This window comes from Meleagris gallopavo, chromosome Z (assembly GCF_000146605.3).
Source record: "Meleagris gallopavo isolate NT-WF06-2002-E0010 breed Aviagen turkey brand Nicholas breeding stock chromosome Z, Turkey_5.1, whole genome shotgun sequence".
In the NCBI taxonomy this organism is placed as follows: Eukaryota; Metazoa; Chordata; class Aves; order Galliformes; family Phasianidae; genus Meleagris; species Meleagris gallopavo.
Genome location: NC_015041.2, coordinates 21,627,943 through 21,646,279, shown reverse-complemented (window position 1 = coordinate 21,646,279; position 18,337 = coordinate 21,627,943). Strand labels below are relative to the sequence as shown.

Genomic DNA, 18,337 nt, shown 5'->3' with positions numbered 1-18,337 from the left:
TAAAATATCCCCTTTAAAAAAATATAAAATCTTTAAAATTAATACAAATAAGCACTCTTCAGATGGCAGTCTTAATTTTTAAAGCTTATTATTTTAGCAAGAAGCTGGGCAATAATCTTCTTGCTATTTGCATGCTTCTCTTTATACTCAGCAAAGCAGAGTGGTATATGCTTGACTCAAAATACATCTGTGGAAAAACAGCTCATATTTTTGTCTTATATTCAAAAGATCTTCACAAATGATTAAAAAAAAAAGAATGGAAGAGGTAGGACACCACACTAAATTCCTGAGGGGGGAAAAAAAAAAAAGAAGCATGGCAGACTTTGGTCATTCACTCTTGCTGAACGAATAAATGACATTCCACTTTAACCTGAAAAAAATGCTTAAGAAATAGAAAAAAATCAGAGTACGTGCTCATGTCCAGCCTTGCTTTCTCTAGGTCAGTTGTCTATCTAGATATATGTGCTTTCTGGAACTGGGCCAACTGACTACTTTAGAGTAATGAAGTAAAGAGAAGAGTACAGGATTGCTTTTCTTAATATCCAACATCTGTAAACAACTTAGTGATCTGCTGACAAAGCATTAAGTAAGGAAACTGCAAGAAACAAGTAAAAATGCAATTGACTGATGTGAAGTCAGTCCTGCTTCTCTAACATTAACTTTTAATATATTCCATAACATATACTACTACATAATTCTAATCATGATTTTGTGTAGGCATGTAATTTGAATGCATTTTTACACTCAAATGAAATACTGACTGCTACCCAACCAATCCTCTTCATTTATTCTATTTTGCAGGTAGAAATTCTTCTTGAAGCATGTATAGTAAGGTTAAACTCACAGTGAGCAGATTAGTAAGGTTTCCAAATTTCATTCATGGATTTCACTTCATTTAAGATGTTGCTAGATTCTTCCTGCTATACCAACCCCTTCTACAATAATCTGCAAAATACTCCTTTTCCAGTCCGGAGTAGATAAGGGGAACAGACAATTCCTTTCTCTCGTAATAGCATCGCAATAAGAGAAGAGTACGTACAGGCTCCTAGCTCTTCTAGCAATATTTGTCCTGCATTAGGTGACCAGTCCGTACCTATAAAAATCTCTGCCACAGATCACACTATTTTCCCATGGTCTCATTATTCAGTGTAAGAATGAAAGGCACAAAGTTGTTGCTTTTGTGCCACTTCTCCTTCTTCTTGGGAGCCCTGATTGTATTCTTCACACTTAAGTTTTGAGAAAAACAGGTTTAGATGAAGAGATGCAGGGCACGGACATTTTCCCTACAAGGTACTGTTTCAAAGAGAACAATATCCTGCAAAAAAGAGAATAACATCCTGCATGCTTTTCAAAATATCAGGGCAGAAGAAAACAGGTCCTCTGTAAATTAATCTTATATCCAAAGCTGTGGTTCTTCTGTAGCTTCAGGAAGTGCTAAGAGAGCAAGAAGTGGGGATGAAAAACAAAGGGAAGAGGAGGTAAGGACAAATTTCCTGCCCTTTTAAGTAGGATACCTCCCTTTCCCTCTGAGTCACTCACTGAACACTTAAAACATGTCAGAGATTTGCCTTCCGGCCTTTGCAAACGCAGCCAGGAATTTGAAATTCTAAATATATGGACACAAAACAGCATAAGAACATGTATGTGCTTTAACTGCCTGCCTCTGTAACCTTCCTTGTCTTCCTTCTCTAGGGCTTTAAATGTCTTCATTCCAAGGATCCAAGGCCAAATTCTGACATGAGTAAGCTCCTAAACCTTTGTGACATACCAGATAGTAAAAATAAAATAAAAGAGTGATAAGATTTTTTAAGACGATGATTACCAGTAGATTAGTGATTCAGGAGAAAACACACTAAGGTAGAAATACTGATAATGGAAAAAAAAATGATCTACTGTCACTGGATTATACTACAGTTAGTCTGCAAGACCAAGGGCCTGCTCTCTTCTTTGTTTGCTGATGATCACTTACTTAGCAAAGACAGAGGTCTCTTACTGGGATGGTGGGTATGCTAACACTTACCACGGGTATCTACGATTCAACAAGCAATCTGACTACGTTGTTTTAGCCAAGAAATTATTTTATTCTTTAAAGCTGTGTCTATTCTGCTTAAAGAATCTGCAGGAAGTTCAAAAATGAACTACTTTTGGATCTGTAGGATCCAGAAAGTAGCAATAACAATAAGAACAATAAGAACAGGAATCTCTATTTATTTAACTTTACAGTCAAGGGAAGCATTATTGTGCAGAACACCACTGTAACTAAAATACGGTGCCTCTGGCAAGGAGAAAGCACATAAAAAAGGGCTATGAAGAGACTTTCGCCTTATGAGTACGTAAAATGAGCATTCTAATGCATACTCTAAATAAATGGATTAGGAACAGTTTTCAAGTCATGGCATTTCACCTCTTTTTAATTACATGTGTGATCTTGATAAGCTTTAGTTCATAATAATATATAATTTACTGGGGAAGTCTTTCTGAGCTCAGCCCTTTCAGCCTCTCTGCAAATACAATTTCACCTTCATTGTCCTTAATTTGTACAACAAATTCAGAAAGAGATCTAAATATTTTATTACACGTTATTTTTCTTCGTATAGTTTGTATTTATTGAACCAACTATTACAGCAGCACATCCCCAAGCAGAAAGGTAGCATTTGCTATGCAAAACACACAGTCCGTGATTGGCATCTAAGACCAATTGATCTAGCCATTACCACTATCTCCCTACCCCCACAAGCATTACTACAAAGCTATTGATTTAAACACTGTCGATCGGTTTCCATTTTCTGATTTTGGGCAGGCCAATTAAGAAAGTGAGTAATTGTGATTACACTGCTTCAGGATCAATTACATTTGATGGAAGACAAAGTGCTCCCTTTTAGAACAACGTAAAGAAAATTATTATGATCAAGTAAACTATTACTGAATGTGCTTCTAACAAAAATGCAAAATAACTGACAATGTTTTCATAAAAATACATTATCAGGAAATATAAGAATACTGACACCTGTGTATGCACAATATTTGGACTACATTTTAACAAACTTTTTCAAGTTATTCTTCCTTTTAGATATAACATTTTAAAGTAGTATAAAAGAGTAAGAAGGCTACAGTTGAGCTCTGATACAGGCCACAAAATGACAGAATGCACGATATCTCCAAACAAAACAGACATCAGTAGAATTTTGAACAATAAATATTGTATTTTTAACAGTAAAACAGCAAATTTAATTCAACAAATATTTTAACGATTTCTACACTATTTACTGAGAACTAGTCTCAAAGAGACAGGGCCCTATCAATTAGCAAAGGAACAAAGTAAGCAATTCCTATTCTTAATTTAATTTTAAACTTAGCTTGAGCTTTGTCATTGGACTCACATTGCCCAAATCATTAAAATGAATACACCACTGAGGTCTCAGGCAAATCTATTTACAGTGATGTTACTCATAGTCTGGTTGGTGTTCAGGATTATTGATCGGTCTTGTTTGTCTAATAGGAAAATAATAAACAATTACTAGGCAATGTTAAAGAAAGTAATCAGTTTTTATACATCACTAATACAGCAGACCTCCCAAAACATAAAGGTGATGATCTGCATAAAATCAATTTTTTATGCTACATTGCTTATCCTCCTCATTTCTAAGATTCTTAGCAATAAATCGTATAATTTTGAAAACAAATCATTAGTATACTAAAAATATAAATTTGAAAGAAAAATGTCAGTCCTTTTTTAAAAAAGAGCATTCCTGCTTGATACACTGAGCATATTTTATGCACAATGAAAAGAGAATATATTTACTCCTTTTGAAGCAACAATGAAATTGTATTGCCTAGAAAGGAACTTCCCTTCACAAACAAGCCCTGCATGAAGCAATAATCCAAACCTATTCCCAAATTCTGGCAAACAGCAAAAACTGTAACAATGTGATGTGCATAAACTACATGCTATAGACACCTTGCTAAAGATACTACTATCTGCTAAAATGAATATGTGTGCAGAAAAAGGTTCAAGGAGGCAAAATATACATTTTCAACAGTAAAATATCCCTTTCCGTAAAACAGGAAATTTAGCTTATTATGAAGTCGCTTGAGTACTTTTAGATTAAAAAGCTTTTACTCCTACCTTTAATAATCTGCGAGTTGTGCAAGCTTTGCTTAATAGCAGCACATTAAAATTCCTATATTATTGAAGAAAGGGGTCCAGAAATTTCTGAAAGAATGAGAGTTATCCCTAATTTAGAATGCTGCAGTGTGAATGCCTATTCAATATCCCTTTTGCTACTGGGTATAGAAAGCAGTAGCTCTTGCAACAGTATGTCAAAAAATATTATTTTCAAATATGTGGGGGGAAAAAAAGATTAACAGAGATTTACATAGTGCCTTTGCCTCATTTCAAAGACAATGTAAGCTAGTACATGCCTGAATTGCTCTTAAAAGGAAGAGCCACAACTATTAGTTTCTAATGTTTAGACACTGCTAGTCTTTTTCTCTGGTTTCAAATGATGCTTTGTAACAAAGATCTCACTGGTTGAAAAATTTTTCTGCTAGCCTAGAATGCAATGGAACTCTTCAAAATATGGATCCTGAATGTGCCGATAATGACCATGATAAACATAAATCAAGCATATAAAACAAAATCTAATTGGCTAGCCAGCTACTTGCTTTCGTTCTCTCCAGTCAGCAAATTTTGGGCTAGTTTCACACAGTCATGTTACAGAAGTCACAAACAGACTTAAGATAGCAAGCACTTAAGATAGCAAAATTGCTCACACTATGCACTTTTTTGACTTGCAATTTCTTAGAAATATTATATATTTACTGGCAATATTGATTGGAAAAATATTTGACTAGCAAATGATGACGCCCATCAAAAAGAGATGGAAGGATGATCTTGGTAGCTGTACACCTATCAGTCTACAGCTCAGTGCCTCGGAAGGTTATGGAACAGATAATCTTGGGAGCCATCATGGACCAACTAAAGTCAACCAGGGGAACAGGCCCAGTCAGCATGGTTTACGAATGGTAGATCCTGTCTGACAAACATGATTTCAATCTATGACAAGGTGACCCGCTTAGTGGATGAAGGTAAGGGTGTCAATATGGTCTACCTGGACTTCAGTGAAGCCTTCAACACTGTTCCCAACAACATTCTTGTGGAGAAGCTGGCTGCCCACAGTTTGGATGGGCGTACGCTCTGCTGGTGAAACACTGGCTGGATGGCTGTGCCCAAATTATTAAATGGAGTTAAATCCGGTTGGCGGCCTGTTACGAGCGGTGTCCCCCAGGGCTCAGTTCTGGGGCCGCTTCTATTTAACATCTTTATTAATGATCTTGATAAGGGGATTGAGCGCACCCTCAGTAAGTTTGCAGATGACACCAAGCAGGGAGGGAGTGCTGATCTGCCAGAGAGAAGAAAGGCACTACAGAGGGACCTGGATAGACTGGATCAATGGGCCAAAGACAAACTGTATGAGATTCAACAGGGCCAAGTGTTGGGTCCTGCATTTTGGTCACAACAACCCCAAGCAACCCTACAGGGTTGGGGAAGAGTGGCTAGAAAGCTTCCTGATGGAAAGGGACCTTGGTGTACTGTTGGACAGTCAGCTGAATATAAGCCAGCAGTGTGCCCAGCTGGCTGGGAAGGCCAATGGCATCCTGGCTTGTATCAGGAATGGTGTGGTGAGCAAGACTAGGGAAGTCATCCTGCCCCTATACTTGGCACTGGTGAGGCCTCACCTCGAGTACTGTGTTCAGTTTTGGGCACCTCAGTACAGAAAGGACATTGAGGTGCTGGAGCAGGAGCAAGGAAGGGCTACAAGAGTGCTGAAGGGCTTGGAGAATATGTCCTAGGAGGAGAGACTGAAGGAGCTGTTCAGTCTGGGGAAGAGGAGGCTGAAGGGAGACCTTGTTGTTCTCTTCCAATATCTGAAAGGTGATTCCAGTAAGAGAGGGGTAGGTCTCTTCTCCCTGGTGACAGGTGACAGGACGAGGGGAAATGGCCTCAAGTTGCACCAGGGTAAGTTTAGGCTGGATCTCAGGAAACACTTCTTTACAGAAAGGATTGTTAAGCACTGGAATAGGCTCCCCAGGGAGGTGGTTGAGTCACCATCCCTGGGTGTGTTTAAAAACTGTTTGGATGTGGTGCTCAGGGACATGATTTAGCAGAGGACTGTTAGAGTAGTATGGTTAGGTTGTGATTGGACTCTATTTTTAAGGTCTTTTCCAACCTGAGCAATTCTAAATCCTATGATTCTATATATAAAACATTCCAGTATGCTAGTCAGACCCGACTGCTCCCTTCAAGGTGGTGTTATTAAAAGAAGAAATAAAAACAAAATTTGAGAAAATATGTAATTCTAACTTGGAAAAGTACCATGTATGCTTCTACATGGCATTATTACACCAAAAGAAAACAAGGACCTCTCAAACACAACCTGTCAAAGAATTCTTGCACTTATACACATCATTTCAAGCCTAGATTTGAGATCGAATCTGCATGTTTAGAAGCAAGAGCTAAGAGAAAAAAGAAAGACCAAAGAAAACGCATAATTCTTATAAAACAGAACAGCAATTATATCTTATTTTTCTAAAAATATTTTTGGAATCCAGCATGTTGACAATTGTTGTTCAATTATTTTAATATTTATTAAACAGTACAATTGACACTGCAGAATAAACTTATGCTACACTTAGGGCAAAAAAAATAAGCACCACATGCTATTATTTTTATAGGAGATTTTCATTCCCACTTCAACGTGAACTTACCATAACTGGAAACTGGCAGTCTGAGTAGAATCACAGAAGTCGATACCCATTGAAACAGTCACAGATCTCTCAGGCTCAAGGCATTCTACACAGAAACATTTTGAATAGCTAAAGTAAGCATGCAGAAGAACACTATAATGCACATGTAACCCGCCATAATCTCACATAATTACAAAACCTGTTTTAATATTTTCCAAATGCTGGATGCACAAATGGGATAATAGGAACAGGGCATATACACTATGTCATAGGTAAAGTGACAAAGAATACAAGAAATTTATGTTTTAATGAGAAAAGCAACATTTTGGAAGAAACTGTAGATGATACATAACTTAATTTCTGCAAAAGAAACAGCTTCACAGGACATCTACCACCATGAAGTCACTACTGGGGAAACAACTACTTTAAAGAGTAGGACTATGCTGTGGAACTCAATAAACCTGAGATGGATAGTGTGTTCATCCCTGAATTTTTCATGTTCTTTCTGCATAACAGAAGTGAATTCTGTTGACTGTTCGGTGGCATTTTGAGTATATGATCTGATTAATATCATTCTCATTTTCTACTTTCAAATCTTTTGTGACAAGCATCAGTGCAGACTGGAAGATGAATGGATTGAGAGAGATGTGAATAATGACTTGTGTGTATATGCAAGAATATGTCTGACTGTGCAAAACCACCACTTTCTATGTTTGAAATTTGGCAAAACAGTAAGATTTTAAAAGATAGAATACAATTACCTATTGGATTAAACTCATGCATCCTCATGCCTGGGGGTAATTTCTTCTCCCCTATATGAATATTATCTATCTTCTGATCAGTTGTATTTGTTAATGTCACTTGCACAGATACCATACGATCACCAAAAATGCATGGCTGTCTTGAGAACTGATAATGAGCTGATAATCCTTTTCCAGTCATCCGATGAAGCATTTCATGCGTTTTTGTTGGCACAAATACTTGGGTAGTGACCTGTTAAGTACAAAACAACAGTTGGTGAACATTTTAAGAGAAGAACAGATAAAATTGCAATTAAATGCTACAATTCTCACACAGCTAGAATGTCTGCTTTCTAATCACAATTTTGGCAAACCAGACACATGAAGGGATTTACCTATTATTGTATTTTAATAGATTTGAGTATCTTTAAAAGAGTCTAAAAATAACATTCATGGTGCTAAGAAATAGCAGCGTTTTGTTGTACTTGCCCAATTTTTCTTTTGTATATCTTTTCAATATTTTAATTTTTATCTATTAAATTATTGATTTTTTAAGTTACAGATAAAATAACATTGTTTCTCTATTCTAAGCATCAAAACTCAAGACTGGCTCCAAATCTACCACAGGCCACAAAACTATAGATTCTCCTCTATCCCAAAAACTTTCTCTAACAACTACACCAGTCAGATACTAAATCTACAGGTGTACAGAGCAGAGAAATGTAGCCACTTTTTTAATCGTCCTCTTGCCACAAGCAGTAAGAGAACTCTTAAGGACATTTGAGTCCTTTCTATCCTGAAATAGCAGTGTGAAAGACATTTAGAGGACAAGAAAACCACAAAAGATACTGCTGCTCTGGAGATCATGAGTTCAAGAGTGCATAAGGAAGGAATATGCACGAAACAGCAGGAAAGTGATATGTTCTTCATACAAACTTACTTGCTTTACGTTAAGAAATTGTATGGAAAGTAAAGCTTTACAAACAGAACATGGAGGTAGAAAAGGCCAAATGCTCAACACTTAAATCCTGTTTGAGCAATTTGCTATAAGTACTGAATTTTAGGTGTTAATTTCTATGATGAATGCCCATTTTTTGCCCTACATTTATAACCATGACTGTAACTAAGTGAAAGAGACGGCTACAAATAAAATGATGTTTCAAGATGTTAATAGTTAAGAAAGGAAAACTGGCTTTTATCTTGCCTTGCCTACAAAACTCTTACAGGTTGCTACATTTTTCTTACTGCCACATTTAACACTGAGGTGCTGATCTGAAGACTTTTTGCACACTTTCAGCAATATGAGAAGCTGGTAAGAGATGTGATTTACACCAACAAGGAGACAGAGAAATGGGAGACAAAATACACATCACTAGAGAATCCTTTTGAAAACTTTTAGAAGTTAGTGAGCGCATAAAAAACTTGACCATACCGTCTGAGCACCAACTTCTAAACTGGAAAGCAAGGCTATAATACATTTCATCTTAGATCATTATCCGTAAAGATTAACCACTAAATGTTTAGAAGCATGGTCACTGCGCTAATGAAAGCTAAAGAAAGCCACACAAGGAAGTCAGTGATTGTGTATTCAGCAGTGGCTTTGGAAAGTGCATTATTTAGATGTATTACACTGAACGACAAATAATTAATGAAGTAAAAGGCAAAAAGGTTTTCCATTCACGTAAAGCCCAACCACTACATGACTATGATTAATATAAATCACTTAGTGATGTAACTGAGAAAAAAACATCTACAAAAAACGTCCACATCTGATTTAACTTTCCAATTTCTGATCCTTTCTCTAGTACAAAAAAAACCCTCTGGTATGAGTTTTCTTATATAAATTAATGATCTACCAGTAACCTCTAGTGTAAAGGCTAAAAGACGGTTTTAGGATCCATCAAGTTGAAGATACTCCACAGCCCTAGTGTTGACTCTGTTAATAAGTTATCAAGTTATTAATAAATTTTAAGTAAATTGTCTCAATTCAGATAAAATGTGATGTGCTCAGGGACAACTTGTTTAGTTTTCCTTTGTCAGCGAAAGAAAATTAATTAATAAAAGTTAAGTTTCAAAAAGATGAATTGAGATTTTATTTGAAGTTAAGCTCAGCCCTTGTCTTTAAACATTTAAATCAGATTGAATTGGACATACATAACTGAAGTTATTTCATGAAACTGCTCAGCCATTTTTCATTAACAAGCTTAAGAAATATGCTTTATTCATGTTAAAACAAGTATTTTGAAGTGTCCTAGTTCTCTCTACTTACATATAGCTTTTGAAATATTATTTATTAACAGGAATGAAAGCATAAGAGGATAGTAGTCAGAAGTCCAACATGTAGATATATTCATATAGATTGAGTAAAACTCCCTCAACACATTCAAATTGTGACACAGAACTCAAGTTTTATCAAAACCTGATTGTGATTTTTACTCAGAGAATTTAATCTCAGCCTCTTACAGCACTGCTTCTCATACTTAATTGATAATTTCACCCATTTGAGGAAATTCACTTTTATTTTCAGTATCATACCATACAAACTGGAAGACGTGCAGAAGACAGCCAGAATAATAACCCATAGGACATTCATTTCCAGTTGTATTTAATATGTCAGTACTAGAAATAAATAAATTATGTCTTTTGAAGAAAGGAATTTATTTCTGGAAAACTATTATTCTTTAGGCATTTTCTTGCTAGTGATGATTATGAGATGATGAAGGCTGATGTTACTGTATGGCAGTTTACTGAACAGCTGTATCAGTTTGGTAAACAGATTTTTTTTTGTTTTATTTTAAAATTTCCAATGCACACAATTGTAATACTTATAGAAACCTATATAACACGATACCCACAATCATTCTGGGGTTAAACTAACTTCCCAAAGAGTTAATAAAACAAGAAGCATCTAGTAACCATGAGATAATCCTCTACAAATCTTTCACAGCATATGTTTAAATAATAGAAGTCATTTGTGTACCTTTGGATGGTTTATGAAAATAACCAATCAATTCTGCAGACACAACATTATTTCTAAAGGAAATCTATGTGACTCATGATGCCTGCAGATACACAGAGACAAACCACACATATTTTATCAGTTTATTACAGTAAGCAAATAAGCGTGGAATGAGAGTGCACATAACTGTCTACTTAACGCTTACTGAAACATTTATAAGAGCTGTTATCTCCCTAATAACAGACAGACAGTGTGCAATTTTAGAGAGGAGAAAAGCTTCATATTTTTTAACACTTCACTAAAAAGTAACTGAAGAGTGTAAAATGAAAAATACTCTGTGCAGTTAGCTGGTAATGGACCATATTATCAACTCAAGTTAGATTTATAGGATACAAACTAGTCACTAATAGTTATTTTATGACATAGCGTGTCTGCTTTTTTTTTTTGGGTGAAGATTATTAAGATTAAACTTGCAAAACTTTTTTTTTTTTCTTTTAAAATACACAGCTGTAGGGACTCTACAGTGAAGTCATATGGTAAAATTATTGGTATGAATCAGACTGCCCCCCATGGTAACTGCAGATACTCAAAAATAATCCATAAAGATCATAAAGATCATCGCCAGTTACAAGCCAGCAAAGCCTCGGCACATGAACATGCTTTTTTTTTGCCAGTTCAATAAGTCCTTAATAATTATGCTCAAGTTACTACAAAAACTATTATTATTTAAAGTAAGAAGCACTACAGGGTTTATTAAACGTATTATATAAATTGAGCTGGACAGACTTTCCTGTATGATGCATTTGTTCCTTACTTGAATAATGCTTTAATAATAAACATGGATTAAATTTTGATCCTGATTCCAAAATTTATTGATGTTTGGATAAGACATACATTATCGGGAAAAATATTTTCTTCTAGAAATTACAGTAATTATGTTCTATTCCTCTAAATTGCATTCCATTAAGACAGTGGACTGAATCAACTAATCTAAGCAGCTGCTCTTACTGCTCTCCTATTGACAATATCCATGACATAATCCAAGAATGACACGCTGAGCTGTGAGAGCTGTATCCTCTCCTACACTCAATAAAGGGCTATGCTCCAGTAACTTCCAGAGAGCTAAAAGAAGAACAGTTATCTCACAGCCCAGCCACATTTACATGATCTTTCAAATCAGAGGAACTACTTAAACACAGGTTTACAGTACAAGAAGAAAGTTGTAAATCCAGGTGAGCAAAGGAAAGACAACTACTGGCAATATATGACAGCATATTTACAATCTTTTGCTCCATTACCAGTTACGTATTACTCATGGTCACATGGCAATGTCTGCCCTGCACAGCTCCTACAAAGATAATAATTTTTTAAAAAGATGCAAGAAAAAAAAAAGGGAGCAAGAAATTACCCTGCATTATTCATGAGGCCATAAGAAACCCCCAAAACAAAGCATACTTAAGTCTTGTTAATACAGCTTGCCAAGCAGCATCCTCATAAAGCAAGGGGGAAGCAGAACAAACAAAAATGCAATCAAGCAAGCTCATATTTTCTGTAGTTTAGAGAAGTAACAGGATACTATGATTTCCCCTGGGTTAGTTTATACAGACCAGTAGGTTTTTTAGGACTTCATATCAAATTCATATCAAATCATATCTAAGTAAATACTTTGAATAAATTTCCCCAGAAGACTCATTCATCTGCTGTATATCTACTAAACACATTCTGAAGTCATTTATGCTATGAAGACCTTCAATTTCTAACACATTCTAACCCCCTTCTTTCTGCACAGTCACCAACTCTTAAGCTCTACAGTTCCCTAAATTTTTAACAGCAATGAGGCTAACTGAAAATCTGCATATTAATGCTCACATTTTTTAACCAGTATTAGCCAACAATTTCAGACAATTGAAAGTGAGTTCCAAAAATTCTTAGTGAATTCCAACATTGTTTGAGTAATATTGTCTATAAAAAACTTGCAAGGAAATCAAAATGCAAAAATGTCTAAGTGACTCCCTCTAATCTTCTTTTACTCAGAGATCAATCTCAAACAGAAGAAGTTTTTTATTGTAAATCTCATAGTCTGCCTTTAAGGCTGCCAAAATTCATCCTTTCTTCTGTTGCATTTTTTTTTTTAGCTCCAATATTTATGTGGTCTTAACCAGACCTAAAATTATTCTTTCAAAAAGTGTTAAGTTGAATTTGTGAATCTTCTGTAATATCAAAGTCTCATTTTTCTAATAGTTTTATGTCCCTTGGATTTTTCATTGGTTCCTTTAAAATATAAAAAACTACACAGATTTCCAATAAGTCTACATGAAGAAGAAGTATTGTTCTTAGACTTCACTGAATTAATTCATAATATTAAGGAACTAGAATTAGGATTTAACCAGAAACAGCAAAAAATTCATTCATCAAATATCAGATTCATCAAGACCTTTAAAACTGAGACTGTACTTAGAGTGCAATTTATGTGTAACTGAAAGCCAGTGAAATAGGTTTAATTTTGCATGCATGATACAACTTAAAACATTTAATTAAACCAATACATTGTTTCGTTACAGATTTGCCATTTGCTGGGCGTAACACAGCACATGAGTAATCCAACTATTATCATGGACTCACAGAATTGTTTGGCTTGGAAGGGACCTTAAAGACCATCCAGTTCTGACTCCAAGCCATGGGCAGGGCAGCCCCTCACCAGCTCAGGCTGCCCAGGGCCCCATCCAACCTGTCCTTGGGTACCACCAGGGTTGGGGCAACCACAGCTTCTCTGGGCAGCATATGCCAGCACCTCACCACTCTCTGAGAAAAGTATTTCCTCTTAACATTTAGATTAAATATCTTTTTTAGGATAAAACCAATCTCCCTTATCCTGTCAGAGTCAGGCCATGTAAAAATCAGTTTCTCTCCTGTTCATAAACTTCCCTTGTGCACTGAAAGGCCACAATGAGGTCTTATCTGATCATTCTTCATGTTGAAGAAGCGCAGCATGTCAGTGAAATCTTTTTAAAACACTCGTAAGAATGAATTTCAGTAGCAACAAAATGAGAATAATCTCATAGTCAAATCAGGATTAACATACAAACATCAAGGAAAGGGCCGAACTTTGTGCCCACAAGCTGTAGTGTAAATTCAAAAAGGCACATTCTTCTGCATAGAAGAGGTACTGCAGTACTCTAAGCTTGACAACAGCAATTACGTGTGTCAAGGAAAAGGCATTCTTCCAGTATACAAACAAATAATTTTCTTCAATATGGTTATCTGACCTTTCTGCTGACCAGCTACCTAAGTGGCAGCCTTACCTTTCATCCTAATTATGAATTTGAAATAGTGGATGCTACAGATAGGGATTAATATACATTTCTGCACTGAGTCTAAATAACTTTAAAATACTTTTTATGAGTGGCTTCTAATTCAGTATTTTGATTTGAGCAAACAGTCAGTATTCTTCAGCAAAATATTCTTTAGCACCAGTATGCGAAAACAAGCAGTTGCAAGTTATCATCTTACAGTAATATATAGTTTATATACAGATTAGATAAATGAGTTATTATACATGTGTGCGTATGTTAGGGTTAGGTTTATGTATGTGTACATACATAAAAGGATTACAATTCCTACATATTGACTTCTTTCATCAGAAGCATCTAGTTCAAACTTCTCCCCAGAAATAGACCTCTTGTGTCAGGATAAGTGTATAATGTAAGTTGAAACTCTTACTACACACTACCAGTTACAAGGCAAAAATCAGCCCGTGAGACACCGTATTTCAAATCTAGCATAGGTATTCACAAATGCTGAAACATAAATTCCACCTTTCCTGTTTTTATATGGATATATTCTAATTTTGGTCGCTGTATGCTTGCTGAAGCATGCAGAATGTTGTTTTGGTTTCTATCAGGGTGATCTTAATGCATAGTAACCCACCTGCAGAGATACAATTCCCAAATTAACACTGAAGTTAGTGCACATGACATCTGTTGTCATTCCTTCAGTGCTCGTGTAGAATTTCTGCATGTGCTTGAATGCACCTCTAGTACATGATGCTGATGTACAAATATTCCCTTCGTATTTCATTTTACACATTTTAACTTGAAAAAAATTTATACAATGTAGTTATGAACTTACAGTTGTCTTGAGAATATTGCTGAAATACAGCTTTTCTAAGGTTTTTTTTTTACTTAAGCTTCATTTTTTGTCCTTAAAAATTTTAAATTAAAAAAAATAATTTGCTACAGTTTGTAGTTTGTCTAGAGTAATGGAGATTTATTTATAATGTCACCTCTTGTTTCTTTATTTAAATTCAAAAGTACACATTTCAGTGGGACTCAGAAACAAAATTCATAGCATCAGTTCAATGAATTTAAGAACACGGCTTTAATTATTAGCTGTGTCTGTGCGAGATCCCTCGGCTGAATATGAAAGCCAAACTAGGCAGGCAATTTTTCTAAAGTACTTCCAAAATTACTTTGGCTCTAATAGGAAGAATTTCTGTTATTGTCACCTGCATCCTCCAAAGATTGCTTGTCACTCAAACAAACACAGCAGCAGGAAGACTGTGACAATGAGCATTTACTAAAACTACTTCAGCTTTAAAGCAACTTTTAACACACATTTAACAATAGTTGAAATCTATGATTTACGTAGTAAGAATATATTTTAATCCTACTGCTGTTACAAAGTTCCATCAGTGAAAACAGTAGTGATCTCTGCACATTTTTCATTAAAACTTTCCAAGTTAATGTGATAGTAAAAATTTGAACACAAACCTTCTTTTACAGTACTGAATTCCCGAGCTCCACTGTTCAACTGAAAAACCCATTTTACACCTCTTACAAATGTAACTTTCAATAATCCTGCTGCCCCCTTTAAATCAAGAACACAGACGTGAGAGACTAGAAACAGCAATTGACACTGCATGAAGCCATATAAAGAAAAATTTCCGAAGCCAAGTGAACAATGATTTAAACTGCACATTTTTATCATTTGCACACCTAGCAATGCTATTTGAGGAAGATTTTAGAACTGCCCTTCTTTTAGTCTTTAAGATACTAAGATACCACAAACCATGAAGTAATTAGGAGAAGAGCATGCAAAAATAAGGTCACCAAAGTGAATTTTTAAAAACTTATCTCTGATGTTATGCTATTAAATCACAGCATTATTCAGTAGCCTTTTAAAGAGTCATCTGTGCCTCCAGTGTTCTCTGGAGAGTGGCATAAAGGGGCTGAAAACACTTTGAAATGGTGCTCATGTAAGAAATCTGTAGCCTGCCAGACTTCGATGAAAGAGCTCTGATGAGGTTTTTGGGGCGGGTGGTATGAAGGGTATCCCACCTTCCTGTTTGTCAGGAGGAACTTTCAGACTACGCTGAAATACCTTTGAATGCATGTCATTTAAAATATTATAAGCACAATACCACATTTCAACAACCGTAATAACTTGCCTTTCACTTACTTTGTATTGCAAGCCTAAGTTTGTTGGCAAGTTACATGGCAACTAGCGTAACGGCCCATGGAAGAAATGATACTAACATCACTAACATCTCTAAAAAAGTTGAGTTAGCCCCGCGTGTATTTTTTCCTTTCTGTGTCAAAATCCCTGGTTTTAATTTATTTTTAAAATTTGGGAACAAAATCTCATAATTTGATTATTAGGTTTTTAATTTCATGTGATGGTGACTCTTCAAGTAAAAATGATAAGATGGATTCCTAGCTGCATTAAGCAAAACTTGATTATTTGCTTTTGTTTTAACCATGTCAAGCTGAAAAAAATGATCACTAACAGCTTCAGAAATGAAGACATATGTTAGTTATGAATCATTTACTCCTACTGCCACCTATTTTTAATAATTAGGTAATTCCAAGGTTTACAGACTCTCAGAATATTTCTATTTATTTGGATCTCAATATTTCAAGTAATTTATAGGGGAAACTTTGATACAGATCAATGAAGTATTTTCTGGTGAAACTTAGATACTGCTCTGAAATTCTGCTTTAAAATGTAATCCAAGTTTTCGTTAAGCATTGGCCAATTACAATGAAGAAAAAGCAAGTTACATCTACTGTATCATTCTTACATTTGAAATAATTAGTTGTTTTCACAAGTAGGAATTCATATACTTAGTAGAGCTTCAAGAACTCATCATATCACCACAGCAGAATACGCCAAGGGTCTCTTGATGAATATATTTTAAAATTAAAACGAGACCTTTGCAGTTTTTCAGTGTCCTTCCTCAGTACAAAAGTACAAAACCTTCAAACAAAAATCAATCATACAAAAAACAAAACAAACAAACAAACAAAAAAGAACAGGAAAAAAAAAACAGCCATGCACAATCTGTAGATTGAAGTGAAGAAAGCTTCTAAAAATACATGCTACAATAGCACGAATCTTTGAGGGCAGAGAGTATGTAATGCTGTGTTTTTATTATTTTCAAGGTAAGAGCTTAACATTTTTCTTCCTACTCTAATGAACAGTCCTCAAAATGCCCACCATAGTCTTGCAGTGCTATGTTCTAGATGACAAATGCAGAAATCTTAACAAGGAAATGCAGTTTTCTACTTCATCCATTTCATATATAATATTGGAAATACAAAAAATAAACACTATCATGTTAAACAGCTATCATATGCAGGGTTTCAAAAAAATTTTTTTTATTGCTGCATCCTAAATTAAAAAAAAAAAAATGTACTAGGTAAATAGCTGCAATGAACTGACTGTTAATATACGTTACACAAGCAAAATGATATCAGCAGCCTTCTAGGCACTGTATAAATTCAAATTCTGCTTCTATTCCAATACTGCTTTTGCAGTTAAACAAACTTTGTCATAGGATCATCATTTACAGTGACCCTCTGAAAATAAAGTGAACACTTATTAGCACATTTTCTGGCACATGTCGTGTCTCTGTCACAAAACAATGTCTTAATTTTAAATTCCTGTTTAGAATTGCTGCTTTGACAACTACTGTCGCTGTTCAAGGTCTGTAGGAAGCTTCAAACTGCATATTATCACCCATTGACAAACTCGACATTTTATGAAGAGCCCCTTCTCACACTGACTTATCCTCCTTACCCTGTGTAAATAAGTAACAATTCATTTTATAACCTTGACTTTAAAGTCCAGCCTTTCCACCCTCTTTTTTCTTCTTCCTAAACAAGTGACAAAGAACAAGGAAGCTGATTGAAGGGGTCCATTATGTATCAACTTAAAGAAAGGCAAAGTGATTGATGAAACTAGCAGTCACCTTCACTGCTAGCTACTGCACCTGTATCCTTTTTGTCAAATGACCTGAAAATCCTGCTGACAGTTTAACATTAACAAGGATACACTCTGTAGTACTGTAGTTTTGAATATTTTTATTTGCTCAGATTTTTGGGAGGCTTTCTTTAAGCTGGAAATAGAGAGTTAAGACAGTAGGAATTTTATATTATTTCCGTTTATCACGTTTTTTTCTAACAGTTCACTTGGCAAAACTATTAAATAATACTTGCCAGTAATGTGGCAAACCACAGCTGCTCTGCAGGTGTCACACAGTTAAAGAGTTTATATCACTATCATCATATTTTAGTAAAATTTGCTAGCAGCAATAAATGAATCAGTTAATTTTCTAATTGAATAAGAAAAGCAGTTTTTAAGTTTTACAGGTTTTCAGCAAATACCAGTTAGAAACAGTTCTTATTTTCAGTCTTTAAATAAAACCTGGCTATTTTAACCCAACTCTGGGCTATCAGAATGATTAAAAGTTTTCCGTAAGCTCAAAAAGGCTATATAAAATGTCAGGCCCAAAGCATTCTTACGGTACGGCAGATAGTCCACTATTCTCTCTATGAAATAAAAATTTAACTGGCAAAGTGACAACTGAGAGACAGAAATATCGCAAAAAAAA

The 18,337-nt window shown here is 35.3% G+C and overlaps 1 protein-coding gene across 1 annotated transcript in view; it reads right to left on the bottom strand.

Annotated features, from left to right (window-relative positions):
- The window catches only part of AP3B1 (adaptor related protein complex 3 subunit beta 1), a 136,348-nt gene that overhangs the window by 22,360 nt on the left and 95,651 nt on the right, over window positions 1–18,337 (bottom strand). Inside the window, exons 17-18 of the mRNA XM_010725546.2 lie at window positions 7,509–7,740; window positions 6,769–6,853 (exon numbers count right to left, since the gene is read on the bottom strand). Coding sequence (XP_010723848.1) covers window positions 6,769–6,853; window positions 7,509–7,740 — 317 coding nt within the window. The remainder of the gene's footprint in view (window positions 1–6,768; window positions 6,854–7,508; window positions 7,741–18,337) is intronic.